The sequence below is a fragment of the Calidris pugnax genome, unplaced genomic scaffold (assembly GCF_001431845.1).
Source record: "Calidris pugnax isolate Ruff unplaced genomic scaffold, ASM143184v1 scaffold19, whole genome shotgun sequence".
Classification (NCBI taxonomy): Eukaryota; Metazoa; Chordata; class Aves; order Charadriiformes; family Scolopacidae; genus Calidris; species Calidris pugnax.
In genome coordinates, this window is record NW_015090775.1 from 871,661 (window position 1) to 894,443 (window position 22,783).

At 37.4% G+C, this 22,783-nt stretch overlaps 1 protein-coding gene across 1 annotated transcript in view; it reads left to right on the top strand.

Moving 5' to 3' along the window:
- Nucleotides 1-22,783, top strand: part of ARHGAP21 (Rho GTPase activating protein 21) — an 88,073-nt gene that overhangs the window by 25,595 nt on the left and 39,695 nt on the right. The window contains exons 4-6 of the mRNA XM_014946141.1: nt 10,767-10,859; nt 14,859-14,937; nt 21,621-21,675. Coding sequence (XP_014801627.1) covers nt 10,767-10,859; nt 14,859-14,937; nt 21,621-21,675 — 227 coding nt within the window. The remainder of the gene's footprint in view (nt 1-10,766; nt 10,860-14,858; nt 14,938-21,620; nt 21,676-22,783) is intronic.

Sequence of the window (22,783 nt, forward strand, 5' to 3'; positions counted from 1 at the left end):
GCGTTTCTGCTTTGCCCTTTTTCACAGGTTAAACTTAATTTTAAAAGTTGACATTTTTGGGAGGTTCATCATTTACAGATTGGAGTAGAGTAAAGCATCTCTATTGCTATTGCCTTTTACTGAAAGCACTTGAATATTTTTTCAAAGGAGCTGAGTACCTAATTAAGTCCAGAGGGCAGAAGATAAAAGCATGTACTGGGTTTGATGTATTCTAACAGTGATAGAAATATTTTCCTGTGGTTTTATGTTCTTGAATAGAATTTTAGTGCAACTTTTAAGTATATATTTTGATCATGCTACTGGCTTGCATTAATCTTGCTTTTGGTAAGCGCTAAGATTTCAAAGCATTTAGAATAAAAGGTAATACAAATTTGTCCAGGAAAGCTCTAAACTAAGAATGACAGAGGATGATGGCCAAGAAGCAAGTGAGGAAGTGGTGGGTCAGATTGTCATGCAAAGGGGTTAGGATGCTGTGGACAGGAGACACCTCATGGTCAACAGTTGGGACAGAAGGGGACCACCTCAAGGGTATGCACAGAAGTAGGGGAATGCCTATAGGACAGTGTGATGGGGGGAGCCCTTGTGCCTTTCTTGAGGGCCTCTCTGAAGCCCGTGTGTACTCTTGCATGCAGTATGGGGAACAAGCAGGAGGAACTGGAAGTCTGCATGCAGTTTCAGTGTTAGGTCTCATTGGGGTCACAGAGATGTGGTGGGATAGCTCACAGGAGCGAGCTAGAGTACTGCAGGGGCTGAGTACAGGCACTTTGGGAAGGACAGGCTGGGAGAGCATGGGGGGTGAGCTGCCTTTGTTGCGAAGTTGAAGAGAGCAGCAAGGATGTGTGGAGCTCCTGGCTTGGGATGCATGGGCCAGCCTAGAGTTAAAGGTCAGGATTTGCAGGCAGACCCGTGTTGTGTTGTGAGGCAGACTGCCTCATCAGGGAAGAAGTGGGTGAGGCATTCTTCAGACAGCTGGTGGAAGATTCACATGTGCAGATCCTGGCCCTTATGGGGGACTTAAGCACCCTGTCATCTGCTGGAAGGGCATCACAGCAGATTTATCCTAAATATTTTGTAGCATTTGAAAGATTTGTATTCTTTCCTTCTTTTACTGCTCCAGGTTATGACCTTAAGCTAGGCTTTTCTGACAGATGTTCTTTATCAGAAGGTGGAGAACGTTCTCAGTGGGTTACTTGGTCACTGACTGGAAACTTGTGTCAGCGTCTACTGTTTTCTTGAGATTTTCTGATGTGCTGACCAGCCTGTACTAACTTGCAGTATTTATTTTATGTGTTTTGAGGATGGTATATCATCAGTATTCTTCCTGTTTTCTGGAGTTGCGCTATTTAAAAAAGTTACTTAAGAGGTATCTCACAGGCAGAAGTCTCCCAGAAGGGCATTGTATGAATATTTGGAGACAAGCTGAAAAATACCCATACCTATTAGAAATAGTAATATTTTGTATTAAAAACTTGCACTGTCAACAAATGGTAAGCGCTGGAGAAAACCATCTCCACTGCCATGCTGTCTCCATGCCAGTTCATTACGCACTTAATATGGTTGCTGTGTTGTCCTTCGAAGGCTCCTTGAAGCTGTAGTTGGCAAAATACAAGTGCAGTACATAGTAAATGGGTTAGTCATTTCTTCTATCTTGTCCTAAACCATGTTTTTCTTCAAAAATGTCTGGCTTGTGTATCATTTAAAATGAACAGTGATAAGCATATAGAAATAGTCTGAAAGGAATTTAATCTTTTTTATGTGAGAACTAAGGTATTTTATGTTTCATACAGTGCCTGGAAATCCAGTGTCGTATTTTTTAACATGATGTTCTCACTTTTCCTACTTTATCTCCTATTTCTGTGTAGAAGTATCTATAGCAACTAGCTAGCTTATCTTCCTGTAAAAATGAAAGGCAAGTTAGGTGTATTGCTCAGCGTCCTTTTCTGTAGAGACTGAGTGTGCACTTTCTAATGAGACTTCAGACATTTGTTTTCTCTGAGATTTCTAGATTGTTAAATTGTGATCACTAGGCTATTTTTTTATGTGCCTAACTATAGATTAAATTAAGTTTCTACCCTTCAGTTGTCTAAGCTAAATAGTTCCAATTTATTACCTGAGCTCCTTCAGCTCTCAGCAGGTTTGGTTTGGCATTGTAGAGCCTTTGGGGGAAGGGTGGAAAAAAAAGCAGGAGCAGCTTTTTATTCCTTACTGCTGCTTACTAAATGCCTCAAGTTTTTGATGTTTTATTCTTTATTCTGTTGATTTCTGTAATGTGGTTTGTGTTCTCCCAGGATTTAATTTTCTAACATCATCGTCTATCAGCTTAGTCTGTTATGAAATAAACTAATTGTGTCTGTGATGATGGGAACAAGGTAGATAAGGAACAAGAGAATGAACATTAAAGCAAGTATTTAGTAAGGTCATAGATTGCTGGGATGATATCGTCTAAGTTACATGACAGCAGAATAGAGTAAGAGACAAGAGGTATGTAACACTAATGCTTTAGGATAGCTCCACAGTAAATTGTCCTTTTCATGGATTTTTAATCCAACTTTATTTTTAACACTAAATGTTGAGAATGCCAAAAGAGGAGTCATTTAGTTTTCCACTGAAACCACAGCCTGATGATTCCTTCTTCCCATAAAGTACATCCAGAATGACCAGCAGAGTGGCTTTCCAACTTGACACATGTAGGATGTTTCTCAGTGATTATTGTCGAGCTCAAATCATCTTTGACTTTTAACATAAATACGAAGAGCTGTGTAAGTGTAATTCCCATGGATTTAGGGGAGAGTCTGTGGGTTCACTACAACACATATAAATTGAATGGCTCTATGCTTATCTAAGCATTAAAGTAAAACCTCTAGGTTAAATTTTAAACTTGAAAAGGGTTCATTTTATATTTGAAAAAATTGAAAAAAAAACTCTTAAAATTGGCAAATAATGCAATTGGAAAACACAGTTTTTGAGAGTTTGTACCGAAGTTGAAACTGTGTTACATGTTTTCCATAACAATGCTAGATTATTTTCTCTCCTCCTCCCCTCCCCCGTGAAGACAGAATTGAGGTTGCATTAGTCAAATGGTTTAAGAGAAGAGTAAGCAAAAGAAGAAATACCATTTTTGAGTTGCCTAATCAAAATGCCAGAGGTGCTTTGAGTAATAGCAGAATGTATTTTCCCTGTATCACAGAGTTAAATGCCAGGTGTTTCTCTGCTAAATGACTCAACAGCGGTATTTTACATGTTATCATCCTCTTTTAGAAACTCATCCTTGGCAATAGGTTTTGCTTAGTGTTTTTAAGGTTAATTTGTGCTTTACAGTGGGTGAAATAAGCTCTGTTGGGGCTGGGCTGGGACCTTTGGGCTGCTTTTCTGCAATGGATTGCTAGTGGAGAAATGCTGACTATGTATGAAACTCACTTCGCAGATTATAAAATCCAGAATTGTCTTTAGTTGGACTCTCTCAGTTCAATGTAATCCTGACAGTTTTGTGATTTATAGTTAATTAAATGAAATCTCTGTTAATAAATTTAAGTTCTGCTGTACTTTCAGCAATTTCATGTTGAGTAGCTTGGGAAATGATGAGTGGTTTTTTGGTTCAGTAATCATTTAGAAGCCTTTGTCCCCGCTGTAGCAGTACATACTTCTCCTCCCTTTGCCTGAAAGGCGTCCCAAGGATTGAACCAATGGAGTGCAAATGCCTTGGAGATCCAAAAGCATACTTGTAGATCTTCATGTTCAAGAGGAATGTTCCTCCCATTTGAGTCAGAGAAAGATGCACATAACAGCCTGTCTTAATTTAATAATTGGAGGTGTTTCAAGGGGCTGGTGATCCTCTAGTATAAAAATGAAAGTCACTCTTGCAGTCTGCTGAGTATAGGGCCAGGAGTAAAAATACTCTGCATAACATGTACAAAGATCTGTAGTATTTATTCAGTTCCTGTGTTACGAGAATTTTTAAGCACGGTTCAGCTACCCTGAGCAAAAGATTATTTTTTTACTCTAGCAACAGGAGAAATTGAAGGTTTTTAAGTAGCAGATTCTGAGGAGGAATTTTGTAAGAAACTATGTATTATACTGTGTCCCAATTTTTTCCTCTAGCAACAGGAGAAATTGCATGTTTTTAAGTAGCAGATTCTGAGGGGGAATTTCGTAAGAAACTATGTATTATACTGTGTCCCAAAACTCTTGCAGGTTTGTGTTCTGCAGGTCAAAAAGAAAGGAAGACCTAGGTCAGCAATAGCGCTTTGGTGTGGGGTTTTTTGGTTTGTTTCTCTTTTTCCCCCCCCTCTTCAAAATGTAAAAGTTCTTTTTCCGGTGTGGGGTTTTTTGGTTTGTTTTTCTTTTTTCCCCCTCTTCAAAATGTAAAAGTTCTTTTTCAGAGAGGTGTCCTTTGCGTAGTCTTTATGACTCAGATGTTTCTGTCTGGCTCTGTTTTATATTGGAAGGTTAATGACTACAAAGAGGTGATTTGCTTGTTGCTATCTTGCAGTGTGTTGGTAGATTTGATAATATAACTTCTGCCATGTCATTTTGTTTTCCAAATGAATCACAGAGCAGTATAGTAACACTGTCTGGCCTGCAAAGAGCAGCTTCAAAACTAGCTCAAGGTTACCACGTTTGATAAAATGCTAGTTATGTTCCTTGTAGCAGCTGTATTCCAAACTAATGTTCTAGGAGATTAAGCTAGAATTGGCACCTGGATAAAATTCATTTCTATGTCAAGTTTAGGGGAGTTTGCAGAAGTTTTACTGTGTATGACCCTCTTCAACTGAAGTTAATTATAATTCTTAACAGCTCTTAATTTTACTGGTCTTTTTAAAAGTAGTAGATTGGTTTTTTTTAATATTGCCTTTATCAAGGAAAAAGGCATATAATTTCATTATTTTGCGAATCAAATGGCTGTGTAAGTGCAATATACTCTTTTCTGCTGCTTCTGGCATCTCAAACATCTGTCAGGAAAGCTTCCTTGTAACTTTACAATGGGAAACTTACTTTCCCCTGTCAGGCTGTGAAGGTGGAAAATGACTTGTATTCTCAGCTAGTACATCCAGGTAGTATAATGGTTAGATCATAAGTGATGATAAGTATATGTATTATGAAGAAAGTCTTTAATTTTATTTGACATTAATTTGAGCAACAGTTGAAACAGGTTAATACTGTATTAATTCTGTAGATTCTCCTTTGATCTCACTGGTTATTGAAGGTAGCAATTAGCATTTATTTTTTGGTTGAAAGTTGCTGACTAATTAGAAGATTTGCATAGTGTTATGAAAAACATGTATGTTTGCAAGGAAAAATCTTGTTGCAGTAAACTGCTTTTCTGTATTTCTTGCATTTGATTGCAGGTGTTTGTGCTTCTTCAAACTGCTTTGGTGGTTTAGGCTAAGGACTTCATTATAAAGACTCTCCTGATTCCTTACTATCCTTGTTTAAGCCAATGAAAATTTTTGCCTTGCGCCTTCTATATACTTCGTGATTCATTTCTGTTTCCTTACTTCTGGTGATACTGAATCTCTGAAGTAAAAGCTCAGACACCAGTTTGCCTTCTCTAAAGTTGCATTTTCATTTGAATAGCATCACGTAAGGGAGTGGTTGTACCACAGGGAATATTTTAGTCTCTCCATTAGTAAAACTACATTACTGCCTGGGCAATAACTTGAGTTTTAATTTATCCTGGCTGGCGACCATTTACTCATGGTGGAGATTTTTTGTGTGTTCACAAGACTGATAAAGGAAAGAACAACTTTATGGACTGTATTTCAGTTTCTGGTTAGCTAACTTGTGTATTTAGCAACTTTATATATGCTTCTGTTTCATTTATTGTCCTTACTGAAGACTGCACCTCTGTTTACAGCTACATTTGTGAAGAAGTGAACTAAGTATGAAATTGTATTTCACAGGAGTTGTGCTTTTCATCTGCACTTCTTCCTTGAACATGTTTTCCTGGCAGTTCACACTTCTACCTGCTCTTTGTGCGTGCGTGATATTTTGTTTTTAATTTGCAGTTGAAGATGTAGGAGAAATCGTCTTATCTTGCTGGTAGCCTGCAACTTAATGCTTAATTATAAAGTTGTTTACAAAAGCATGGAGAAAGAGGGAGGAGGCAGAGTAGTACGCAGTAATAAGCACTGGAAAAGCATTGGCAAACAGAGTAAAATATTTCAGTTGGAAGGGACCTACAATGATCATCTAGTCCAACTGCCTGACCAATTCAGGGCTGACTAAAAGTTAAAGTATGGTATTAAGGGCATTGTCCCAATGTCTCTTAAGCACTGACAGGCTTGGGTCATCGACCACCTCTCTAGAAAGCCTGTTCCAGTCTTTGACCACTGTCTAGGTGAAGAAATGCTTCCTAATCATAGAATCATAATGTGTTGCATCTTATGCATCATTTTGCTTAGATTGCCTAAAGCGTGGCTAGACTGAAAGCCTTCGTGGGTCTGTTCTGAGTCAGGCTTTACATGGCCTTGTGCTCCCTTCCCTTTGTAGAATCATAGAATCATTTAGGTTAGAAAAGACCTTTTAAGATCGAGTCCAACTGTTAACCTAGCATTGCCATGTCCACCACTAAACTATGTTCCTAAGCGCCACATCTACACACCCTTTAAATACCTCCAGGGATGGTGACTCCACCACTTCCCTGGGCAGTCTGTCCCAATGCCTGATAACCCTTTCAGTGAAGAAGTTTTTCCTAATATCCAATCTGAGTCTCCCCTGGTTCAACTTGAGGCCGTTTCCTCTCATCCCATCAGTTTTTACTTGGGAAAAAAGATTGGCCCCCACCTCGCTACTGTCATGGTTTAGCCCCAGTCGGCAACAAAGAACCACGCAGTGGATCCTCACACACCCCTCCTCGGCTGGAGGAGAATCGGAAGAAAAAGGCAAAACTCGTAGGTTGAGATAAAGGCAATTTGACAGAACAGCAGAGAAAAGAGGAAAACAACACTACTACTGGTAAAGGAATATACAAAGCATGATTAATGTACCACTGCTGAGTGACCGAAGCAGGGAAGCCCCAGGCTGCTCTGAGCAGTGATTCCTGTCTCCTCCTGTGGCCAACTCCCTGGCTCTGTACTGTATATGGGTTATATGGAATTGGATACCTGTTTGGGTCCAGTCCCTGCTCTAACACACACATACAACTGGCGCAGCTTTGAACCATTCCTGTATGTTCTATCACTGAATTCCAGGGAGAAGAGCTCAGCACTCAGCTGGTATGCTCCAAAAAAATTATACTAGATATTTGGTATTAGGCAAGAAATATTGATACTGGATAGAAAAATTATGAATCTGGTCTGCCACTATGTAGTACAGAGCTGGAGAACTTAGTGTAAAAGTTTCACTGTGATAATCTGCTGTACATGGACTTTGGAAGGAGGGAGGTTTAGGCTCACGTTTTGGAGAGCATCTTGCTTATGACTGGGTGCAGACAGGACCCAGTGGAGATTTAGGCACAATTAAATTGAAATGCAGCAATTGTTAAATTTTGAGACATGAGTAAGTTACTACATTATCCATTTTATTTGGAATTTATTTCTGTAATGATAGAGTGCACATCTATAATACTTATTCACTCCCAGTTGATCTGAAGAAAGTACCTTTGTCTCCTACAGTCAGAACATACCATTTAGCTTTGCTTGAGTTTCAGACTCAACATATAAACATACATTTGTTCATTTATATGTTACTAATGGAAAAGAAGTTTTGGGTTGGATGCAATTATGTAAAAGAACAAGGAGAAAGAAGAGCATGTATTCATCTACCAAAGCTTGGTAATCATAGGTTTTGTTCTTGTCTTGACTTGTATTTGGGTATTACTGAGCTGTAAAATGAACATGAAAATGTAAACAATTTTTAAGCCTTTAATCTTAATTTTTTTGCCCCTAAATTGAGCTTTAGTGTAGTGGTTCGCTTTTTTAGGAAGAGAAATGTTCAATACAGCCTCCTTCAGCATGCAGGACAAAGAAGCATGTGTAATGCCTAACCAGCTTTGTGAATTGGTCCATAAAACAGCTGTGAAAACCTGAAGTGAGTGCCTGTAGTGTTGAAGAACCTCTTGGTGTAGCTGACAGGTCAATCAGAAATCAGATGTTCAGGGAAGCCTTCAGTCTCCAGTCTCCATAAATTTGGCACAGTTTTCCCCTCTAACTCAGAAGTGGGAAGTGTATTAAAGATATTCCATGTTGGATGTTGAATAGGAGTAACCTTGTCTCCTTGACCTCTTGTTTTGTGTGTTCACATACACAGGGCAAGGCATGGACCAGGCTTGAGCGTTAAGCAAACTAGCAGTAGGCCACTAATCACTTCTTGATGAGCTTTTGTAAGGGAAGCTGAGGTAGGCCCTTGGCCTGGGGTTATAAGTATCAGATACTAAGTATTATAAAAGAAATGTGCCATGGGAGCTCCATTATGTTTATTTCTCTTGTCACTTTTGGGATTCTAAGTATCTTCAGTAAAAGATAAAGTGACAACACTGGGAAGGACGATTGGTGGCCTATAAGAGGTCCTACTTTAGCTTCACTCTTGTAAGTGGTTGAAGCAACCTTTTGGTGAATTCTTGGAGCTTGTTTAAACTTGCTGAAATGTTACTTCCTCTTAAAAGACGAGGCTCCATGTGTTCAGTGTCTGTTTTAATCAGCAGATTAAAAATGACAGATAATAGCTTTGGCTCACAAAGAGCATTTTGTGTATCTCGTAGCTGTGTCCTGCTAATCAAATTTGAAAGTATTCGGGGACTCAGCTGCCAGCTGGAGTTTCTTGATTTATAATTCAGTTGCTTTGTATATAGTAGTTACCCGATTCTATCAAATCAACTTTTTGATTATTTTCTACCAATCTGGACTGACTTTGAGAAGGCCATTTAGAGCCTTATGAGTAGGCCATTTTGTGCAACTGTTTTGTGGTAAAATGGCAGGACACCGAGGGTCTGCACAACGGAGGCATTAGGCTAAAGCTTGCGTTTGAAATATGTGAGTCAGTCAGAGAGAAGGGTGGTTTTGTGCAGTTTATTAAAATTATTCAGCTAGCAAGCTTTTCCCATATAGAAACAGAACAAGAGAAGGGACAAGGGGGGCACCTAATTTATAGTCAATAACAATGCTGGGGCTTAGTAAGCATGGCCAGGTGGGATATTTAAAGCTGTAGCAAAAGTACTTCCAAAAGCAGTGCCGTTTGTGCCTAAGTCAAAGATCAGTCACTGAAGAAGTGACTGGAACCTCATACTCCACTTCCAAGGAGCGTTTCTCTTACCAGCAGTGCCCGTTTTAAGCAATCCCTTTATTCCCTCCTGCTGTTCCTGCTTTTTCTGCAGGTTATACCACCCTCTCCACTAAGCCAGGCTTGCCAGCTAAACTGGAACCCAGACCCGGCTTATTTTCAATCCGTGTGAGTTCCCTGGGCTCGCTCATGATGTATCCTCCAAAGGGTGCTGCTTCCCCAGCCGGGACTGGCAACAGGAGTTGTTGGGGACCGAAGCCCTTAAACCCAGCTCTGGCTCCATAAAAAACCCTCTCCAGCTGTAACCTGGGAGGTTCTGCCCTGGGTTCTGGGAGCGCTCACATTTTGCACCACGTAGGACAAGGGGTGTCTGGAGAGACCAGTAACGATGTAGAACAAATTGAGTTCAGTGCAATCTTCTGGAAGACTGGAAATAACATTTCAGATTTTATTTTGGGGTGGGGTTTTGTGGTTGTGTTTTTTTTGGTTTGGGGTTGTTTTTTTTTAGCTCACTGGCATACGGATTGCACTAGTGGAACTTTGTGTACTTCAGATACATACAAATGTAGCTCACGACAGTGTCACTGTGTATTAGCCTGCAGTATAACTGGGGAAGTTTTTTTGATGTGGTTTTTGTTTGTGTGGGGTTGTTTTTTTATTTGTTTGCTTGTTTCTGTTTTTGTTTTATGTTGGTTTTTACTGCACTGCCCCCTTTGGCCGACCCCCCAGTCTTTCCCCTTCCCCTTGCTGTTTGGAAGCAGTGGCTACTTCAGCTAAGAATTACTTAGCTTTGGTGGCAGGCGTGTAAAAGCACAAGGTACCTGTGTTTCTGGAAGCATAGAAATTAAGTGTATACTGAGAAAGCAAGAAGAAGTGTTATGGTTTCTGACTACTGTAGATTAACTTCTACATTTGTGTTATGTATATCTGGATCCATGCAGCATGTACATATGTTGTTTTTTGAACTTTGATAAATCTTCAAGAAAACTTTAGGCTTCATCTTGGAGCATCTGAAAAACACTGTTAGAAAATCAGTGTTACAGTTCCATGAGGATTACGAATCAATGTTATGTTTTTTCTTCTAAGCAAAGATTTAAAAAATTTTGTTTTTTAGTTTGTGCTACTAGTTTTTACTCAGTTTTTCTGCCTTTGTCCTTCTGCCAGGGAGCAATCTAGAAGAGGAAGGGGTAATTCTTACTGGATAGTATAGGCACCAGCGTGAGGATGAAGTAGCTGATGAAATGAACCTGAAAAATACCACTTACTGGGACATATTCACAAGTTTAAGTTTGCAATACATCTCTCTCACCTCCCCTCTCCCTTTTCTTTTTTCCCTGACACCTACAAGATCTTTAGTGTTGCCAAACGAAATGCTGTTGCTAGGACTCCCAGTCTCTCTTCCTTCCCTCACCCCAAATTGAACTTGAATATTTAATGCAATGATGAACATGACAATATTACATTTCAAAATCATTTTTAAATTAAAAAAAACCCACACGTTGTAACGCAATATAATTAAATGCTTTAAGAAATTCTGTTTTCTTCCTCAGGAAAACAAAGAAATAGACTGGAGCCAATGGATACCATATTTGTTAAACAAGTTAAAGAAGGTGGACCTGCTTCTGAAGCTGGATTATGCACAGGTACTGTTCTTCTATAACACCAATAACATGTTTGTGTACATGATGTAAAATATAGGTGATTTGAGCTTCTGCGTGAAGTTCTATCTTCTATTTAAACCTTGTTCTTTCCTTCTGAAGTTTGAAACCTCTCTTCTAAATTGTCCTCCAGTGTTTTTCATTTCAAAAGCGCTGTTGTGCTCTCTCAGGGGATGCTATATAAAACACATTAAGGCATTAAAGTCTTGGTCTTTTTGTATTATTATCTTTAAAAAAGTAAGAACAAGTTTATGATACAATATGAGGAGAAAGAGAAAAGGGAGGAAAATGACATCTGTAAGCTGCTGTTTCTTGTGCTTTGTGACAAATTGATAACCTCAAAAGATTCAGGTTTTTATCCTTTAAATTATTCCACCTCCTTTAAACAAAACAGAAACAATCCAAGATTGTCTGTTCTTATCAAATTTTGTTCAGTTGTTTGATTTAATCAAACGGGAAAGCAGAAAGCATGGGTTTTTTGTAAAGTGCCAGGAACTTTGTCACACCTTTACTTAAGTGTCGAAGGAAAAAAAACAGGTTACGTTTGAATGGGAGGTCTTACAAGAGTTAAAACAGTAAGTTGCATAGAGGGATACCACTAGAAACAAGGTTTCTCTTCTTAAAAATATGGCAACACATGTTCTATGAAAGGATTCTGTTTTTGTTGATAACGGGATGTTTATATTTTCTTTTGAAAACAGTTATGTACATGTGTTTGACTGGAATAGAATAACTTTTGTATGTTTCTTCCTTAAGAAGTTCAAAGATATTCTTGGATGGTCACAATTTAAATGCTGTGCAAGATCCTACTTGTACAGCATAAGGCGTTTTTCTTTTTTAACTCCTCCTTAAGCAGTTATTCAGGGAAGGGCTACTTTGGCATTATTCTAGTGCTATTCTATAAAGAAATGTTTTGGCTTGATAAAGTGCAGCATATGTCAGAGTTGTACGGAGGAGCCATGTTAATTTCAACTGTGTTCAGTGTTTGCCAAATGGGAAGAGGTGAAATCTGTAGAGAATATTTTATTTTTAGGCATAGAAGAGATTTTTAGGAGCCAAAAATAAAATAGAAAATACATGTTTTAAATTACCAGAATATTCTTCTTAAACACACTGCTAATAGCAGTTATATCTAATTAGATCATGCCTTTATTTTACTATATCTCTTTCCTGAAATTGCATTATAAAACACTCAGGGAGTGATCAGCAAGGTAGATTGCTTAACTCTACAAATTAAGAAATGTATACAGTGTCTGTATTAGAATCAACTGTATTTTGATTTTTTCTTTTTTAAATTCAACCTGGCTTTGTTTCATGGCTACACTAATGGAAAGAAAATACTTGAAAATCTAATATGAGTTTAGATATTAAGTTTGTTTGTCAATTCATGTTTCAGTGCTGCAGGATCCTTTATAATACTGACAGCCTCAATCCAAGCTTTGTTATCCGGAATCAATGATCTCTGTTTCAGGAGCCTACCAGGTTGCTATTCATCAGAAAGCTCTCGCAAATTTGAGGAATAGGTTAAAGTATTTTAAATGTAAGACAGTTCATTTTGAGTATTTTTCAATACTCCTGTAAAATTACCCGTGTTAGAGTTAGAAAGGTCATACTTCCCATATTTAACCTTCAAGGTGTTTCATTAAAAAAGAATATATCTGTAAATTCCAACCATAAGTATTTTAGAAATATTGAAATATAGACAGCCAAAACAGATCCGCATTTGCTGTGTCTTGATCTTCATGATGTCATTTATGTATATGCAAGAAAATAAGGAATTAAAATGTGTGTAGAAAGGCAGATAGTTTAAGTGTGCTCAGATTGATTCTTAGTTTGATCAAAGGTGAAATGGGTCACCGGATTGGTGGAGAGCTATTAGAAAAAGCCCTCATGCTTCTATACCTTTTTTTGCACTACAGGCTCTGGCCTTCCCCTGTATATGTCCTGAAACAGAGCAAAGATGTATTTTGCAGAGTTCTTAAACCCTCCTCTTTCATGTAACGAGTTCTGCGGTGTGTCCCACCTGAGTTTTTTGGCAGGTTCATTAGATGCAAATTTCAAGTAGACTTGTTTCACTGCTGTGTGTAACCCAGTCTCTTTCTTTGAAAAGTAAAAACCGCACAAGAAATTATAAGATGATATGACCTTCTTTAAAGATAGGCCTAATTACAGTTTTTAGTGGGAATACTGAGTAAAGATCTACATCTGTTGGAAAGTTCTGGAAAAAAGCCAGTTTTAATTTCCAGAGAAGGAGCTGGTGTGTTCTGGGGAAGTCTTGCTATACAACGGAGCAGGACAGTGTTCAGAACTTGTAAATAAGAAACTTTTTGGGCACAAAGTCTAGCATTTCTTTTTCCTGCAACTTCTTGAAAGGATTTATTTGAGTGAGTTACCGGGCATTTCAAAATTAACTTTGTTTTCATGAAAGTCCGGTTTCTCAGCCCAATTGCATAAGGTGTCTGTGTGTATGCAACAGTGGGATACGGATTGCAGATGCTTATCAGTCCCGTGTGGATTCCTAGCAGCCATTGGATGTTGCCACCAACCTTTGTCTCATTGCTTACTAAGCAAAAGACAAAACTCTGAGAGCTCTTTCAGGTGAGGAAAAAGGCCATAACCAGTTCATAAAAGGGCGTATATAAACTTTTACAAAGTTGAAAATATTGCACTGGTATATTTGCGTCATGATATGTTGTGCATGCAGACCAAATTAAAAATGGTCATCAGATCCGTGTGGTTTGGTAAGTCTGGAAATCCCTGGGTCTGTGTAGGGAACCTCCACAGAGTATGAGTGTGTAGAGCGTTACTGCCCCCAAGTCAGGCTGAGCACTCAGAGTGAACAGCTTTTTTCTTGCTTTCACTTGATCATGCCAGGAAGACAAAATGGGCTTTCAGTTCCTAAAGGAGTGTTGAAAAAGCCATTCTCTTTGGCTTGCTTTGCACCGCCCCTTTCTTTCAGTTTTTCTTTCTCCAGCAGCTTTCCAAAGATCCCTATCTGTAATCCTTTAGACCATTTTCTCCTCAGTAGTAAATTCAAGATATCTTTCTGCTCTTCTGATCAGAGGTGACATAAATACCATTTTTCGTGAAGGAATTGGATGGTGTTTTCATCAAAGGCTGAAAATAGCTCTGTGTGTTACATTTGCCACTTTATTTATGAGAGTATATGAAGCTCTTGATGAAGAAGAGGAATGAGGAAGGTGCAACGAACTGTTTGGAGAAATCTGATAAAAGTGACGTTAGGTCTAAAGATTATCTATATGGATAAGAAATAATCCATGAAACAGTCCAAGATGCATTGAAGAGACAGTAATGTATTGGAAACAACCCAGATCATTCTAAGGAAGGAGGAAGCTGGAGTATTTCAAAATACTCATTCATTATTTCTCAGAAGGAAGAAGTACAAAATTGCAGCAAATGTTGGTATTAAAGGAGATGTGTACAGCTACACCTGGCAGTGTTCTGAATCAAAGTTTGGGTTTTGAGGTTAAGTGCGGAAATAAAATGTCTACTTAAAATTTGCTTAAGAACTGGGCAGAGTTGTCAGTACGTGTTGCCATACATCAAAGGCTTTATTGTGAAGATGGGAAATTTAAGTTAGCTGGTACAGCTTACACCTGCTTGTGGTTTTCTTGCTGTGAGTTTCTAGGTGATTCATTTGGAAGTTTATAATAAGATACCACATCTGAAAATGTTCTGAGGAAAGAATAGAAACTTGGCATCCTGTATGTGATTCCATGTAGTTGTATTATGTGTCTTTTTTTTTCTTTCTTTTTTTTTTCTTTTTAAACAAAACTAATCTTGAATTTAACATCTCGGTAGTCTTGATTATTGTGAGGTACAGAAGAACAAAAAAAATGATCCAAAACTAACCTTGAATTTAACATCTCGGTGGTCTTGATTACTGTGAGGTACAGAAGAACAAAAAAAATGATCAAAAATGTCTAGACAAATTAATTTAAGGTATAACTTTTCCCATTACAGGTGACAGAATTATAAAAGTCAATGGAGAAAGTGTTATTGGGAAGACATATTCTCAAGTCATTGCTTTAATACAGAACAGGTAAGATACTAGTATTTAATTATGTGCCACATTTATGTTTTTATACTAAGCAGGAAATGACCACTTCAGAAAAAGTCATCATATTTTTAAGTTTTCCTTAATACACAGTCAGTTTTACTATTTTTGTTTTCATGTATTTACTGAACGCTGGGAAAGGTTTGAGAATGGGTGTAATGAATTGTGCCACAGTCCTTTTATGTCACTACTTGTCCCTTGTTAGCAAATCACACTGAGTACTATAGTAGAGTATAGTTGTCTGAACTCAAAATAGGCAGATTAGGTTTACATACACCGCATATATGTGTCAATTTAAAAAGAAAATAAAAAAAATCTACCTGTTTGATCTATTAACTAGAAATCAGCATATCTGGTAAAGGAAAAATTTTACGCTAGTGCACACCTGCAAAACATCTGTAGTACATCTTGGCTTTCCTCTGTCTTGAGTCAAGTTGTGAACCTTGAACAGGGTTGAGGAAATGGTAATATTTACCACTCCTGCAGCTCACTAGGGCTTGTTAAATCATGTCCATACATGATTGTCGATACTTGTTTTCATGTCTCGTATCTGCCTCCATTTTTACAGTTTTCTTGGTGTCAATTTCTGTTCTATAGCGACAAGTTTCCAATATAATAATGAGATATGTGGAGACAAGAGGTATTATGATCAGCATAGAAAAATGTTTTCTAAATACATCTCACATCACATTTTTATTTTTAATGAATCTTCATGCATTAAGACTTAGTTATGCTTACAGTTAGGAGTAGGAAAAATAAGATACCGATTTTCCTATTTCAACTTTACTCAAGTTTTCATTCAAAATACATATATATCCCAGGTGCATTTTTTTGAAACAACAAAGGTTGTGTTCAAAAGTATGACAGGCAAGGTAGACTGAAATGCATTTTGTGTCATTAGTACTTCCTATACAGGAGCTGGAAAGATGGAATCTATCTTTTTTTTTCATAACCTTTACTGGAGATAACACTAGCCATGTATAATTTTTTCATTTTGTATTTGTACAGAGAGTGATATTGTACAATAGTATATACCCAGAACATTACTTGTACATGCCCAACAGGTGCATCTGTCAATGAAATCTGTTATTGTAACTCCAAAAAGATAGAGACCAATCACATCTTCCAGTGGCCTTTGTGGTCAGAGATTCATAGCTCCAGGTCTGCCTGTGAATAAAGTTTTATTTTCAGCCCTGTGAGTGTTGGCAGCGAACCGCCCCAGCAGAATGCATCCCCTGCCCACTGTGAATACATCAGGGACACCTGAACAAGGTCTTTTCAGGGATGATCTACTGCAGCCAGGAACAGTATAGCCCACTGCTGCATCTGCCCCTCTAATTTCCACGAGCGCACAGAAGATGAAGAGAAACTCTTGTTAGGAGAGCAGAACAATTTGTTGACTTGAACCAGATGTGTACATCACATAAGATCATAGCAAAAGGTCATGTATATATCCTTTAGTTTTTTATACAAAAAATATAACCATCAGGAGGTCTTCAGCTGAACCTCTTAAGATAAACAGATAAATACTAATTCTGATCCATAAAGAGAGCTCAGACTCCAGATCAGGCAATGCTTCTCATATGACTAAAGAATGAACTCTCTAATTCTTTGCTTGAAAACAGTATTTTTGGGCTCAGGGTAGTTTGTTCTGCACATAAAGTATTTTATCTCTTGTGCTGCCATTTCATGGCAAAGAAAATGATGTTACGGTGCATGCTTCTTGCTTTAGCAATGCTGTTCTTGCATCAGCATAGCCACCCTGGGACAAACTGGTGGTCAGTTTATATCAGTATTCTCTCTGATAATGTCCAGTAATGCATTCTTAGGAGAAGACTATGAAAACACTAAAAGTATAGAGTGATATTTGGTCAAATAGTACTAGCCCACTTGCTAGAAATCCCTGATTTAGGAACTTGCTGAACCAAAGGTTTTATCTGCACCACTTGATTTAATATTTCTCGATAGGTTGGTCTTGCACAAGATCACTTTCTAACGTATTTAAACTCTTCATATTAAAAATACCCAGTGACACAGTTGGTTTTTGCTCTCTTTTGTGTCTTAGTTAATCTTTGATCCAGCACACCTTTGTTTCTTTAGTAGGTTTTGTGCAAGCAACTTGCTGAAAGGTCTTTTGAGAGGCGAAGTTGTCAGTTGAAATCTCTTATTCATGACGAAAGACAGTTTCATTTATAGTGTCAGTATGTTGTGCGATGGTTTTCTGGACATAGCGAAGTTGTCAGTTGAAATCTCTTTTATTCATGATGAAAGACAGTTTCGTTTATAGTCTCAGTATGTTGTGCGATGGTTTTCTGGACATTTTAATTACTATAATTTTAGTTACTGTTTTTACTTACCCTTTCAAACATACTGCTGACTGTAAATGTTTATTCTTTTGTAATTTTTCTGATCATATTCAGAACAGTTTTTAAGGATGCAGCACATCTTATGCTCTCTTACCTCTAAAGAAAGGTTCCCCCCTACACTCACGGTTCAGCTGTTTTGCAATGAAACTCAGTTTGGACTCAGATTTTTGAAACAGATTACTCCTGCAGCTCCATTTCCATAGCTGCTCATTGATTTCCTAGAAAGTTGTTCAATTGTAGCTGTTTGTCTGCATTATATAATGCTCCAGACATCAGAACTTACCTGCCTTAAATGAAATGATCCCCATAAATTCCAGTGGGACTGATGGATGGGATACGAACAGTTTTTAAGGATGCAACACATCTTATCCTCTCTTACCTCTAAAGAAAAGGTTCCCCCCTACACTCACGGTTCAGCTAGAACAGTTTTTAAGGATGCAGCACATCTTATGCTCTCTTACCTCTAAAGAAAGGTTCCCCCCTACACTCACGGTTCAGCTGTTTTGCAATGAAACTCAGTTTGGACTCAGATTTTTGAAATAGATTACTCCTGCAGCTCCATTTCCATAGCTGCTCATTAATTTTCTAGAAAGTTGTTCAATTGTAGCTGTTTGTCTGCATTATATAATGCTCCAGACATCAGAACTTACCTGCCTTAAATGAAATGATCCCCATAAATTCCAGTGGGACTGATGGATGGGATATAACTCAGCCATGTTTTGGTTTGGTCTCAGAAAAGTCTCAAGCAGTGTCTAGAACGTTACCCATTTTTGGTCTGGTTGGAGATCGCAGAGCTAAACTTTTACTGATTATTTCCTCTGGAAGGTGAAGTGTAGCCCTTGCTTGAAATAACTCTGTCCTGTAAGATTAGTCATGAGTTCACTTTTAAGTCAAGATTTCATGCTCTTTACCAATAGTTGTTAATTTGGTCCATTAAGAATTTATTCTCATCTGTTTACGCAGTCAGCTTGGAGATGTGTTAATTACTAATGTAAACTTGGTAAATTATTTATGGTCCTAAATAAAACAAGAAACAGATCCTGATTCCCAACTTTTCTTTTTTGAACTGTGGGGAATTTGAATGATTAAGTCTATCCCTGTTGTTTCTCTTCACGAGTTCTTCTTGAAAGTGTTGGGATTACTCAGAAATGTACAGAGTTTAGCTACCTGAATTTGTTTCATTGACACAAAATAATGCATCAAAAGGTAGTCTTTATGATGGCAGTGCATCATAGTGCTTTAATTTGACTCTGAGTCAGTACATTTAAATTTGTAAATCTCAAAATTTGTAATGAAAGTAATTTCCATGATGTCTCTGAGAAGTCACGATACTGTGTGTAATACTTTAGTGTAAACTGCCACTTTCTGTGAGGTGGTTCTTACTCACACTTTCTAGTTCATAATTTGTATGCACATTATATAGTACAGTACACCAATAGTATTCCTTAATACTTTTTGTTTCCATTACGAGAATTGAAAAACATTCTGAGAGCACTTCACAAAATCCAAAGTAGGAAGATCCAAATTGTGTCCAGAAGGTTCAGCAGGCAATCTGGAATAGAATAGTTAAGTAGTTATATGAATTATGTATAAAATATTACTCCTGAGTGGAATCCTTTCCTCTTTTGGATGGCTATTTAAAAAGGTATTAAACTGTGTAAAGGGACTTAATCACTTTCTTTTTTTTTTTATTTTTTTTTTTTTATTTAAGAAAAGGCACAAAATAATAACCCAGACACTTATATAAGAGAATAATTTGTTCTGTGTCATAAGTAGGAATCTTTCTTTTATATTAAAAGTACTTGAAGAGAAACAGTGCTATTTATCATATTTTTGACTTCCAAAGTCTTCATCCTGCAAATAAGCATTGATTACTATCAAACCATACATTGCCTAATACAGTTTACACATCCATGCTACCTGCACACAGAAGTGGAATCGGAACACTTCATTGGAAATGCCCCAAGCTATGGTATCTCTTTTATATACTCCTTTTGTTTTACAATTGCTAAATAGTTTAATATCCCTGCAAAGAACTTCAGGCAAAAGTCAGCTCCTGATGACACTACTTTTAAAGAATAATTTTAAATAGTTTTGCCATTTATGCATTCAGTCAAAATAGGAAATGCTATTGTAAATGCACGTAAAGTCAGTGCTTTTGTGTTTCTTACAATTCAATATTCTGAAAAATCTATAAAAGACTTTTTTGAAAACTTATTTTTTCCTAGCTGTGCATAGACTTAAAAACTTAAATCTGTCACTGCTGATCTTTGGTTTTAAAAAAAGTAATTTTTGCTGCTTGGAGAACACTTTTTTTTTTTTTCAAAATGAATAATGGTTTAAGAAGATTGTGAAACCAAACACCCTTACTCTGCTATTTTGGAATGCAGCCTTATGTCTGTGGTTGCTAACAAATGGAAAAGGAACCACAAAATAAAAACATTTTTCATATAAGAAAGCATAATAAATCATGCGTTACATGTTTGAGAAATGCTGCTTGGAGAACACTTTTTTTTTTTGAAAATGAATAATGGTTTAAGAAGATTGTGAAACCAAACACCCTTACTCTGCTATTTTGGAATGCAGCCTTATGTCTGTGGTTGCTAACAAATGGAAAAGGAACCACAAAATAAAAACATTTTTCATATAAGAAAGCATAATAAATCATGCGTTACATGTTTGAGAAAATTACTTTCTGCAGAAGTAATAAACTGAGGTTCTTCTCAGTGCTTTCGTAGACTGCTCTGTGTGTCCTAAAGTTGGTGGGCTGTATTTATGCTGGTTTAGTCTTTTCTTAGCAAATGTATTGTACTGAGCAGTACAGGTAAGGTAATTTCTAGTCTGACATGAAAGTTCAGTCCAGTTATGTCATATGCTTTTTTTTGTGCTGGTGTTGCTCAGTTTGTTTAAATAGTCTTTCTTCTTGTGACATGTAACGTGATTTCTAAATAACAGTCTGTAGACTGCTCTGTGTGCCCTAAAGTTGGTGGGCTGTATTTATGCTGATTTTGTCTTTTCTTAGCAAATGTATTGAGCAGTACAGGTAAGGTAATTTCTAGTCTGACATGAAAGTTCAGTCCAGTTATGTTATATGCTTTTTTCTTGTGCTGGTGTTGCTCAGTTTGTTTAAATAGTCTTTCTTCTTGTGACATGTAACGTGATTTCTAAATAACAGTCACAATCTCTTCATTTTCTGTTTTGCGAGCCTAGTTAAAATAGTCTGTACAAACCATTTCTTTTTTGTAGCTTTTACTCGTACCTGTTGCAGTTTACATTTAGTGAATGTGAACAGTGTTCCTCTATCTCAGATGAGATAATGAATTCAGCTGTTCTGTAACCAATATTACAAGTATATACTCTCTATACTTCCCTCTTGCTTGTGAAAATACTTCTGTTTTTTTTTTTTTCTTGGTAGGTACTAACTAGGTTTCACTGTTTTACAGTATTTGACTCTGGGTAACCACTACATTGTACTCCTCTTGCTTGTGAAAATACTTCTGTTTTTTTTTTTTTTCTTGGTAGGTTCTAACTAGGTTTCACTGTTTTACAATATTTGACTCTGGGTAACCACTACATTGTACATCCAGTGTCCTGATTTTCCCTGTATTTAGATTATATTGATTGAACTATCTGGATTCCTGGTTCTTTATGCTGGTGCTGCTTCTGGTTTCAGTGATTCAGACTGACAAACTCAGCAGTTATAAATAGCAAGTGCGGTTTTCATCCATATTTCAGATGTCATCTGACTGACTAAATATGTTTAAGTTGATTCTGGTAGGAGGTGATTGGAGCGGAAAGGTGTAAGTCAGTGCTTGCCTTGCTGTTGCCCCACTTTTCACATGATGGGGTGGTGATGATATTTCCCCAGCAATTTTAAAGAGTTTTAACAGACTTAAGTTTTAAATGGAAGAAAGAGAGACGTTTTAACTTGTGTTCACAGATTTGTCAACTTGCTTTGTCTGAGAAGCTCCGAACAACTAATGAACCTTAGGACCAGGAGGAGGAAAAAAACCCAACAAATCCCCCCCAACAAAACTGACAAAGTGTGTTGGCTTTAAGCTGGTTTTGCTGAGAACATAAATGTACTCTTCAGTCAGATTTCTATTCTACTTATACTTGTTAAGACTCTAATGGCAATCAGTGTTTATTTCTGTTGTGTAAAGTAATTTGACAAAATAGCTGAGTGTGGGAGTTTTTTGAATGGCTTTGGTCTACAGAAGCTAACGGATCATCTTTGTAACAAGAATTGAAAATCTCTTCCAGAAGTTCATGTGTGGTGTTTTTCTTTTCTATTTGTTTCAGTGACAGCATATTGGAACTTAGTGTTATGCCGAAAGACGAGGACATCCTTCAATTGGTATGTTTATGAAGCTTATATTCAGACAGTACGTTTATTAAAGAGAAATGTCTTGCTGTTGGCTACAAGATCTTTGAACTGTGCTGCTAGTCAATAATTAAGGAGTTAACATTTATCTCTCTGTCATTCCTTAGATATTTTCCTACTTGCTTGCCATCCCTGAAATTTCAGAGGAATCCAAATATAGGGGAGAATATCTTCCTCACATGATATTTCTAGCATCTTGTTAAAAAAAACAGAATAGTGTTTGTATTTTTATTATATGTTGGATTAGTTTCCTTATGTTAGAATTTATGAATTGGATTGCTTTCTTTAACTAGGTTGTCTAATTCTAAAGAAGTTGGGAATCATTGCTAAATTTGAATTAAAAGACCAGCATATGGTGCTTAAAATTAGCTTTTGTTAATAACTCCCTAATTGTCAGTGGATTTCCAGGAAAGAAGTGAGGTGATGAATGTGCTGAAGGTTATTACCTAACTTTTTAATTGTAACTGCTGTTAAGTAATTTGTCACGTGAAGGGTAACTGTTTTTAACTGGAAGAGGGCAGATTCAGATTAGATATCGGGAAGAAATTTTTCACTCTGAGGGTGGTGAGACACAGGAACAGGTTGCCCAGAGAAGCTGTGGCTGCCCCATCCCTGGAGGGGTTCAAGGCCAGGCTGGATGGGGCTTGGAGCAACCTGGTCTGGTGGGAGGTGTCCCTGCCCAGGGCAGGGGGGTGGAACTTGATGATCTTTAAGGTCCCTTCCAACCCAAACTGTTCTATGATTCTGTGGTTCTCAGTTTGAACGGAGGTCCTGCATATGTAGTGAGATAATTCATCTCCCATTTAGTGTCTCTTATGTCCTAAAGAGCTATGGATAAAATAGGATGTGTAAGTGCATATTGTGAAAAACACCTAATGTATTTACATGCTGTAGTTTATTTTTAGTTGGAAATAGAAGGAAAGGAGAAGACAACAAGCAGGGTAGACTTTCTGGTTAGTACTGGGAAAATAATTTTTTCTAATCCACACAGAAATGGAAGACTTGACTTTAAATAACAGTTAAGAAAAACGTGTGGGTTTCAGTAGTTGTTTTCCACTATTAAAGGACAAATGAATGAGTA